At 39.0% G+C, this 11,334-nt stretch overlaps 1 protein-coding gene across 1 annotated transcript; it reads right to left on the bottom strand.

Moving 5' to 3' along the window:
- Window positions 1-2,396: 2,396 nt before the first annotated feature.
- Window positions 2,397-6,947, bottom strand: LOC100492550 (cocaine- and amphetamine-regulated transcript protein). Its single transcript, XM_002935870.5, has 3 exons — window positions 6,748-6,947; window positions 5,705-5,788; window positions 2,397-3,663 (listed from the first exon to the last, which is right to left on the bottom strand). The coding sequence occupies exons 1-3, from the start codon at window positions 6,913-6,915 to the stop codon at window positions 3,556-3,558; spliced, it is 360 nt and encodes a 119-aa protein (XP_002935916.2). The 5' UTR covers window positions 6,916-6,947; the 3' UTR covers window positions 2,397-3,555.
- Window positions 6,948-11,334: the final 4,387 nt, after the last annotated feature.

Raw genomic sequence — 11,334 nt, 5'->3', positions numbered from 1 at the left:
GAGCCAATGTGGCCCTTGATATGGCAGTAAAATCAAGCCTGCCTGATTGACATCTGGCTGATTTTTGGCCAAATATCAGACAGGGAGGCCTGTCAGAGGGTCCTATACACGGGTAGATAAACTGCTTGATAAGTCTAAAGGTGGCCACACACGTGGTGATTTGCACGAAAGATCGTTCCAATCCGCCACTAAGGCAGATTTTGCTCAGGCGCCTTCAATGGCGCCCGATCAAAATCTTTTAAACCGCCCGATCGGCGGGTCGACGAATATCAGCAGCCTCCTGCGATATCGGTCGACTCGCCTACTTGCCATACACGCACCAAATATCGTACGAAACAAGGTTTCATACGATATTATCGGTGCGTGTATGGCCAGCTTTAAGGACCCGATTTGGCAGCTTAAATCTGCTTGTGGACGGCCACCTTAAGAGTGACTTCAGTGCCTGGCTCATTCTGTGCTCATTATCTAAGACAAATATATATATGAGTGTGTAATCATGCCTTCATTTCTTAGTACATTTGGAAGTCAATACCTGTTACCTTTATGTTTTTTGGCTTGGTTTGCTGAATATAATATTAATACAGTATCAAATACGGTAATTATCAAGTAATGGTAGTACTTTATCACCATAAGCGATGATAGTTCTTTGCGTATCAACTATTAACAACAATTTTCAATCAGAAGCTCCTCTTTGACCAGTACAGTAAAGGTTTGCCTTGTATGTATGTATATAGCTTTTCTTCATACTTGAACTGTATATAGCCTGACACACACCCCAGGTTACACTGTTATTTAGCCTAATAATAGTCTGCCGTACTTCTCCTTTATGTGGGACTTCCTTGTTTGGTTCCCAACATTCTATGTCTAAGTCTTTAGACTAGGAAGTTTTGGCTGGTTCTCAATCAAGTGTAAAATACTGCTAAACTAAGTAGAGTGAAATATAGACATAAAGAGTAGCCCACTTCTAAGGAAAACTGTAGCTGGTTTTCATTTTTTGGAATGATGATAGTTCTTAAGTTAGCTAAAAATGCAGAGTAGCGCAGCAGTGTACCTGGCTGACATCTTAGCAACTGAAGACATGCATGCGCAGTTGGAGGTAGCAGGAAATCTGCTTCAACTGCACATGCGCAAGCAGGGTCCGTGTCGGTGGACCCTGCTTGCAGATGCAAGATTGCAAGATGTCGGCCAGGTATGCTGCTGTGCTACGCTGCTCTGCAATTTTAGCTAGGGGTTTGGGATAGGGGCAGTGTTTAAACTTAAAACTATGCGATGAGGCAGAGGTGAGGGGGGGTCTAGGCAGTGATAATTAAGGGGGCTTTTAGCGCCCGGGGGTATAGTTCTCCTTTCATGACTGTTAATTCTCCTACTGAGCTCGGGTAATTCACCTGCTTGCCCATTAAACATATGTAATAACCACTACTGGTTAAAATGATCAGTGTGACATCACTTCCGTCAGGTAGAGGTTGGGGCAGGGGTATAAAAAGACAGACCTGTGCAGGTTTATATGTTCAACACAAGGCTAAAGCGGCCTTGCATGGTGAAGCAATGGTGAGCATTGACACCTTGCTGCACTGGGGTCCTAGGTTTAATTTTAGCCAGAGTCCTACATATAAGGTGTTTGTATATCTTCCTTGTTCTTGAGTGGGTTTTATCCCATGCTCCAAAAACATACAGGCATATCTACTGGTTTCTAATAAAACTGACCATAGTGCGTGGGAATGTGATATAGACCTACTGGACAGTGACAGATGTGAACAATGTATAATCTCTGAAAAGCGCTGTGGAATATGTTGGTGCTATATAATAAGCGCTAAACACTTGAGCTGATATTGAAGCTGTGTTATTGAATGTGTGACTTTTTTTCATAAAAATTTCCTGCTCCTAGTTCTTTTCTTATGCAAACAGTCAAACATTAGTAAAAATATCTTGTTTGAAAACTGGTGAACCATTAAGTTGCGTGCTACCGTAGGCTTCTTTCCTTTGATAAACACACCTTTGTAATGTTTAATCTTCTCTTTCCTGTTTCTTCCAGAAGCAAAGGTGTAGCAAAGTGTTGAATAATTTTTATGGTTTGCCCTTGAACTATACTTATGCACTTATGTTTAAATGGTTGGCCATACATAATGACAGTAATATAGCACTGAGAATTTTATTTTTATTTTATTGTGTTTTAATCTATGAACAATGGGCAGCCATAAGCGGGGCACAGATGTACTAATTCACTGGACTCTAAAATTCAGTGTTGAATGAATTCAGTAAATCCCAGGGGGACCAAATGTACAAGATCAAGGTCAAGTATACAGGATTACGGTCAAGTGGGGTTTTTGATGTTGTTCTTGTTTGGGCACCTTGAATAACCTTCAAACTGCAAGCTCAAATTGGCACTTCTCTCCATATTAGCACATCTTTGTTTTTAATTTATCATTTAGTACAGACATCTCATACAATACACACAAACATCTGTATGACTATGGAATAAGAAATTCGTTCAAGGGTTGTTTTGCATTTGAGAATGATGATATTCATTTAGCTTAATGTCAGTGTCAAATTTCATTAGCCAGAGATTAAATTATATTTAATGAATAGTTAAGACCTGTCAATCTGACTTTCTTTGGTCTTCTCTCTATAATAGCAACAATAATTAAAGGATTAGTATTAGTGAGATGATGGGAGTAAAATGTTCCTGACAGGGAGATGCAGCATATATTTCCCTGTGTGATAGCAGGGCCATGAATGGCTTCCCTAATTCTACTGTGCTTCAGGGGAATGACTGTTAGGATGACAACCACTGCTTATTTGTAACACAGACCATAGAGGAGCTATGAGGAGCTCAAAAAAATATGTGACTTTTAAAGGTAGCAATCAAGTGCCATATACTATATGATGACAGTTGCTTTTAAAACACAAAAGAGTGCAATTTTCTTTTAAGTTGCCAACAACAATTATTTCATTTTATCCAGTTATTTCTTAAGTTTATGTCTCACTTTGATCACACAGTCATTATAACACACTTTTTATATATTTGTTATAAAGGGTTGCCAGGAAAAAGAAGTTCTTCAAAGAGTGAAAGAACAAACAAATGTCCTGGGAACTCAGTATGCTTCATTATTCACCATGCATAGTCAAAAGTAGTCAAATATCAGATTTCCTAATCCCATACCCAAGCTTTCCCAACCAAAGCACAAACCCAGTAGGAGAAGATCTACAGGACATGGTATTTACTGCAGGCAGGTTTTCATACCTGTTTTTATGGATATCCTTATAGCAGCACAGGTAAATCGTTCAACTTACTGTGGCTATCCACCAAATCTGAGCCCTGAGAGTAGGGTTAAAAAAATTCTTATGCTAACTTTTCATTTCTTCTCTTATGCCACATGATACTGAAAAGCTTTAAATTAAAATTATATTGAAATAAATTAAAACGAGAAAAACCACAATGACAGATGCAAAAGATTGAATAAATGGCATCATGTTAAGAAACAGGGTTCTGGATTGGAACGCTGCACTTGAGCACTCTTTGCCTCTGTTTCTGCACACTTGTTGCAGTCTTCTGTCTCATAAGCATTTCAAAATATAAAAGTTGCAGGCAGTTCCCCTTGGGCAGTTACAGAGCTTGCCAATTCGTGCCCCTTTCCTTACAGCACACTGCTCACCAGCATCACACTGAGGGGAAAAAAGAGTAATAAAGCAGATTAGTATAGAAACATGGTGTTGCTAGGAATCCAGGGCTATAGTGCTCATTTATGAATGAAAGTGCCATGTTTTTTAGCCACAATGCAATGAGTTTTGTTCCCCTAAATTTCAGCATTTATTTTGTCTGCAAGGGGGGGGAATGCACCTGATGCAACTGTGTCTAATGCATCAAAAAGCGCAAAATTGCATGTGTGGTTCAGTCAAACGCAATTGCGCTGAAAATTTGAATGCTGTAATTTCTGGTGGGAGGCGTTCTTAAGGCACAAGTACAATTAACATATTTATGCTTTCCACTGTGGGACCATTCGCAACAGGATGGACACAGTAGCAACTACGCAGAAATTTAAGGAGCAGCTTTGGACTTAACTACCTTTAATGAGTGGGTCAATTTTTGTACAATTGCAACTCTGATTGTGGGTTGTCTATAAGTCCTTATATGTACAAATTTCCAGTTACATGCATACAGTAATGCACATAAAATGTGTTTTCCAAGCATCTTCCATTGTACTGCATTGCAAGCATATGAGTCTATAGGTCAGATATAAATTGGGCAGGTTTGAAAATGTCAGATAAGAAGTGTTGAACTGGGCTGGTGCGACACTGGCCTTCATGGGCCCCGCTGACCCAGGCCCACTATCCCTCCCATCCACCCACTCTCCCCCAGCTGGACCCAATCACAGTCATAATTAAGGAGGAGGGAAGTATGTGCTGCCACGCGCAAGTAGGGGAGTGGTACTAGCTGGGGTGCTGGGGGAGAGTCTTCATTTCGCACACTAAAACTAAAATTCAACACATTAGCATATCAATTCTGAATACTAAAATTGACACCAAAAGAGCATTATCCAGATTTAGGAATCTATCTGATTTGTTGTAAAACTAAATAACACAATCTCACTAATTTTGAGGTAAACTAAATAAAAGTGATATTTAATCCAGAATGCTTGGGCCCTAGAAGCTTCCAGATAAAGCATCTTTCTTTCTGCAATGTGGACCAACACTAAAAACGTTAATAGTAAGATTGCTTTGGCATCACATGGGTTGATGCTAGTTTAGTTAACATTAGGTACAAGCTGCTGTTTTATCTTTGTAGAGGAAAAAGTCAATCATCAAAAATGAAGAATTCTTTTTTTTTTAAGCAGACATCATCTAAATGGGCATTGCCATACGCAATAAACACATAAGTAGCTTGATTAGAAAGTTAATCTCACATTAAAAACAAATATATTCGATACAAGGGAGCATCCTGTGCAGCATGTAAGCAATGTCCAAAACAAGTCCCAGCAGTAATACAATGGCAAATGTGCCATTTTAGAAGAGTATTTAGCAAATGGTAAACTTTTTTATTTCTTATAAAAAAATTTCTGTGGTGAGCTCTGTTTTCACATTTTGATAAATCTACCACTAAAATTCCATGAACTGCTTACATGTATTCCCTTGCATCTATATTACAGATTTTCTCTGCAGTTAATTACTGCAGATCTGTTTGATGAATAGGTGTGGGGAAATATATTTCCTTTTGTATAAAATTAGACATACATGGGGTTATGTAGTAAGAGACAAGGGCTTGTTTATGACCACAAGTGAAGTTGCAGCCTTGCATATTTCCTGCACTCAGTTGCGTATAAACCCTTTTCATTAATTGGGTTTTACACTTAGGTATTTCCAAATAGTTGCCCTCGGCACTCCTCAGTCCTTCCTGCAGTTGAAGGAGAGTAGCATTTATCGGTCACCTGTTTAAAAGCAAGCATCCTACTGGTTGCTATGTAAAACTGAATATAGGCAAACTTAGTTCTTTTTGTTACATATGGGGGATAGAAAGCTATTTTAATGCTAGAATCCAAGTAACAAAATCATATAAATGGGTGTCTGTGCATATACTCAAGTCTTTGTAGTTTTTAACTATGGTGCAATTCATCCAACTTAAATAACTGCATTGTAATTGATATGTCTGACCCCCAGTTCTGATACCTATGTGTAGTGAGATGCTACAGCAACCTGATTGTTATCTTACCGATGGCACCCATCCTAGTTTCTTGTCCAGAGGAAGGATCCTTTTACTTTTTAGCTTCTCCAGTACCTCCTGTAAAGCATCTATCTGCACAAGAACAAACAATATGTACAGTCAGATGGTACTGAGATAGCTGCCCAAGTAGGGAACACATTAAAGGTCGAAAGGGTGAAGATACACGGAGCTACTAGTAGCAGCTGCTGGTCAATGCTACTAAACAGGCAATGCTGATCATTTACTGATAATTGTTTCTATGTGTGTTTTAGCAATTCTCAGTATTTTCTGGCATTATGCAGCCATGACAAGTAGCTGCTACTAAGTAGTTCTGTGTGACTTTCCTAATATGATTTTGACTGTCACATGTGTTTCATACCCAGCCCTCTTCCTTGTAAAATCAAATAAGAAAATTCCATCGGTTAGGCACTAAAATATCACCTACTAATTATCCCACCCACTGGGCAAATCAAACACCCACACACTTAGATATGTAAGCTCTTGGGGGGGCAGGGACCCCCTGGCTCCTGTGTCCATTAAGACATGACAAGGGAGAAGGATTTATCAGTTTTTAAATTGTGTTTAAAAGAAATGTATTTGGGGACAAAAATTACTGCTACCTTTTTTCACCCAGAAATCACATTAGAAAACAGTCACAAACGACGCATTATTCCAGTAATTTTCAATAAAGCTGTAAAATCTCAACTGTTCTATTAAATTAAAAAAAAATAGTTGTTTAAATGTTCATTTACACTACCACTGACTTATAAGGAAACTAGCTTTTAATTGCTGTATTTGTATTCAAATTTTAGAAATTTTACATTTGATAAATCTTGCATCATGGCAACAAGACCATTGTATTTAAGGTTGCCTCAAACTTCTTGCATCACAGAAAAAATACAATTAAACCATAATACACATTTGCCTTTTTTTTTTTTTTTTTTATAACACTGCATACACAAGTAGAGCTACAAACATATACAAACACACACAATTTTTTTTTTAACAATTGTACAAGAATTGTGAAAGGACTAAGCACCCCTTGCCCTTACCAGTTCTTTTTCCTCTTGGCTGCTGTCTGCTGGTTCTGCTGATCTGACCCCAACTGACTCATCACTGTAGACCAGAAACAGGAGTAAAGACAGGGAAAGACAGACCAGGTGTAGTCGGTGGCTTGCCATTGTGCTGATAAAAGATGCTCTCTGTTTTAAGATGCCCATGGTTCTGATCTGCACTTTTTATAACTCCTACTGTCTTCCTGTTGACTAATGTGCCCCTAAAATAGTACCATCCCTCCTCCCACTTAAATATATTAATGTTTTTGTTTGCTTACCTATTACATCTCTTCCTGACAATCAGTTTTTCCCATTAACCTATTGACGTTTACATACAGCATCTAAAATTTATCTTATTTTCTATTTAATATACACCATCACTGCAAGTCCCCTGGGGACAACAATAGATTAAAAGGTGGGAGGTTTTGTAAGCAAAGTATAATTAAAATCCAATAAGTGTTACTTCAGCTGTTTAACCTTACGGTTTCTAAATATTTATGAGATAACAGTGCTTATCATTTCTGTATTGTAAACTGTTGGTGGTTATATTGATGTAAAAAACAACAAGGTTTTCAGTTTCTCTAAAAATTAGTCTAAAAATTTGACCATACAATGCAAATTATAAATGGCATTAACAGAGTAGCATACCAAATCTGAATGAATAAATAAACAAATAAATAAATGAAATAAAATGGAAATGTTATTAGTCTTAATTTTTTGTTTGCGGGACAAAGCATGACCAGTGGCTGTTGCAACCTATGGAAAAATGTGAGATAGGGCACTGTGAAAAAAGTAAATCTATACTATAAATCTTCAATTTATAGTAAGAATTATATAGTGGAAACAGCTACCACAAAAATAAAACAATTTAAAAAAAGTGCCAAGAGTATTTAGTTAACAATTTACTGGTAGTAAAGGTCCTAAATGGCCAGTCAAAAAGGGCCAATGTTAATGGCATACAGCCCCCATATTAAAGGGCATATCTGCAGTCCATATCAAAATGGTATCCCAAACTTAACACAAAGGGGCCGATTCACTAAAGTGCGATAAAACGTGCGCTATTTATAGCGTGCGGTAAAATTTTTTATCGCGTCTTAATTTTCGCGACTTTTCGCACGATTCACTATAAGCATACTTGCGCTATTTTACGTGCGATATTGCATGCGTTATTTAACTCGCGAAGACTATTTCCATGCGGTATTTGACGGTACATGCACTAAATAACGCACACGAATAGTCGCCGCATATAAATAGTAGCTTAGAAATAGTGTATATTAATTGTTGCCGCATATAAATAGTAGCATATAAATGGTAGCATATAAATAGTAGATGCTTATATATAGTAGCCACTAGTGATGAGCAAATGTGTTCTGGTTATTTTAGTGAAAAATTAGCAAATCTTTTGAAAGATCCACAAAATGGCAAAAATGTTGTGCGGGCAAAAAAATTGTCGCCTGTGTCAATTTTTGGACGTGCGGTGAATTTTTGCGTGGCGAATGTTTTCATGCGTTTTGCCATTGGCAGATTGTTTTGCGAAACGCATGAAAAAATTCGCCACGGAAAAATTCGCCGCACGTCCAAGAATTCACTGCGAATCCATGCCTGGCGAAACATTTCATCACTTGTAGCCGCATATAAATAGTCGCGCGAATAAACGCACGCCATGTTAGCCATACACGCCAATACTTGCGTATTGTTACTGTATTAAAAATGACCATTTCGCTGCAAACTGGCGGCTGCATCACTCTAGGGGAAACACATACTTGAATAAATAACACTGCAAAGTCCATATTTTATTACCAAAAGCTCATTTACTGTACTTTTCTATAATTATCGCCTACCTGAAGTAGGTGTTAATTTTCGCATAGCCTAATGCGATATTTAGCGCGCCTTACTGTTTGTGAATCATGCAATCGTATTCTTTTCTGTGTGCTATTTAACGCATGCGTTAAAACTAGCGCATGCGGTCGTGCGAAAAATACCACATGCGTTATGGCGACTTAACGCACGCGATAATACTATGGTGAATCGCGCGCTAATTATCGCGTCTAATTTAACGCAAAAAAGCGTGCGATAAATTTTATCGCACTTTAGTGAATCAGGCCCAAAGTCTTTAATTAAAAAATTATATTTTTATTCAAAATATCCATATCATAATCATACAGACCCCACAGTGTCGACTTACTTGTTCCATACCCTTCTAGTACTTAGTCTTAGGCAGTTGGGACTAAGTACCGGAAGGGTATGAAACAATTAAGGCGGCACTTTGTGGGATCTGTATGTTTTTAATATGGATATTTTGAATAAAATATAATTTTTTAAGTAAAGACTTTGTATTGAGTTTGGGATACCATTTTGATATGTACCCCAAGAGTATGTAGCCAAAGACAATAATGAGGGCATACACAAAAGGGTTGACTATACACCACCAATGTCTGTCACTTTACCAAAATGCAATAGGTTTCTTTGGGCTAGTGTCTCAAGGTACGTGTGGATTACCCAAGCATGATTTGAGACCATGTAAAATAGTTATCCTGTACTCTCTGTCTGAGTACAGGGTACTGAAAACACAGGGTTTGGGAAAGCAAGTATTTAAAAATCTAAAATGTCTTTATCATAGTGGATTATCATTTCTGAATTAGAAATACACACAGAATAAACTGTGTACATATTTCCTACAGTGTATTCATTATCACATTTCTACAACCATCATTCTATGCATGTTAGAGATTTTGTGGACAGTAATTGCCTCAGGCTAAACATACACTTTCTATGACAAGCACATTGTATTCCTATAGGAGACCTCGCCTCTGCCTATTAACAGGAGGTGTTAAGGCAAAAAGCTGAAAGAGCAAATAGTGGTTGAATGTTTGTAGAACGGGACCTCTACTTTGAAATAAGCCAAGGTGTCACTACAGTTGCGTCAGCGCTTGCCCCATCTGATTGATATGCCAAAGGTTTAATCCCTCCTTTTCTACTAGTACATGGATCTTTGTCTTCATTTCAAAACTCAATTAACCCCAACAAAAAGGATTTTGATCTGAATCATATGCTTTTGCTAAAATATTCCTTCCCTCTTCTATACAATAGATACTTGTTTTCTCATATACCAAAACTATGGCTGTTGCTATGAAGCTTTGGCAAAGATAAAAATTTCATCTCCCTATGCGAAGTAAATGCAGAAAAGCATGTCAGATCATATAATAACATTATATATAATTATTATAATACAGGTATAGGACCCGTTATCCAGAACGCTCGGGACCAAGGGTATTCCGGATAAGGGGTCTTTCCGTAATTTGGATCTCCATACCTAAAGTCTACTAAAAAATCAATAAAACATTAATTAACCCCAATAGGATTGTTTTGCATCTAATAAGGATTATTTATATCTTAGTTGGGAACAATTACAAGGTACTGTTTTATTATTACAGAGAAAAAGGAAATCAGTTTTAAAATTGTGAATTATTTGGTTAAAATGGAGTCTATGGGAGACTAGTGCTGGGCGGTATGACCAAAAATTTATATCACGGTATTTTTCAAAATTATATCGGTATCACGGTATTTGACGGTATTTTTTTTTCCCCATGCATGATTAGGTGACCACCCCAAACACCCGCCACCCGCACCCCCCCACCACCCCAAACACCCCCCCACCACCCCAAACACCCCCCCATCCGCACGCAGCCCCCCCACCCCCCCATCCGCACGCACGTCCCCACCCCACCCCACCCCACCCCAAACACCCCCCCATCCGCACGCACCCCCCCACCCCAAACACCCCCCCATCCGCACACTCCCCCCCAACCCACCCCAAACACCCCCCATCCGCACACACCCCCCCCACCCCAAACACCCCCCCATCCGCACACCCCCCCCCACCCCACCCCAAACAGCCCCCCATCCCCTTCACATAAATATAACCCCCCACCCCACCCCATCACAACCCCCCCAAACACAACCCCATCCCCTTCACATAAGTATAACCCCCCCATCCCCTTCACATAAATAACACCCCCCCATCCCCTTCACATAAAATATAATTACTTGCCAGGCACCCCCACCACCGACAGCTCACATTGGTATCCGACTCTGAATGCGATGGCGCTTTTGTAGAGTGTGCGCGCTGACGTCACGTGCGCGCTGACGTCACGTGCGCGCTGACGTCACGTGCGCACCCGGAAGTATTCAAGCACACCGGTATGGGGGTATGTAGAAAATACATATCGGTTTCAAAAAAAACACCGGTGATCGGTTTTTACCGGTATACCGCCCAGCACTATGGGAGACAGGCTTTCCGTAATTCGGAGCTTTCTGGATAATGGGTTTCCGGATAAGGGGTCCGATACCTGTATAATAAGAGACTAAGGAATTGATTTACTAATATAGGTGCTTAATTGTACTGGTGTAGTTACCAAAGCAACCAAACAACAATTAATTTTCGGTAGACTACTAAAAGTTAGAAACTACAAGTTATTTAGTTATTCTGGCTATCATTTTGTCAATGTATATATATATATATATATATATATATATATAAAAAGTCCAAAGTGGGAAGCACACCATACAATAATCAAAACCTTG

Source organism: Xenopus tropicalis, chromosome 1 (assembly GCF_000004195.4).
Source record: "Xenopus tropicalis strain Nigerian chromosome 1, UCB_Xtro_10.0, whole genome shotgun sequence".
Classification (NCBI taxonomy): domain Eukaryota; kingdom Metazoa; phylum Chordata; class Amphibia; order Anura; family Pipidae; genus Xenopus; species Xenopus tropicalis.
The sequence above is the reverse complement of the archived record's forward strand: the minus strand, read 5'-3'. Positions and strand labels throughout refer to the sequence as shown.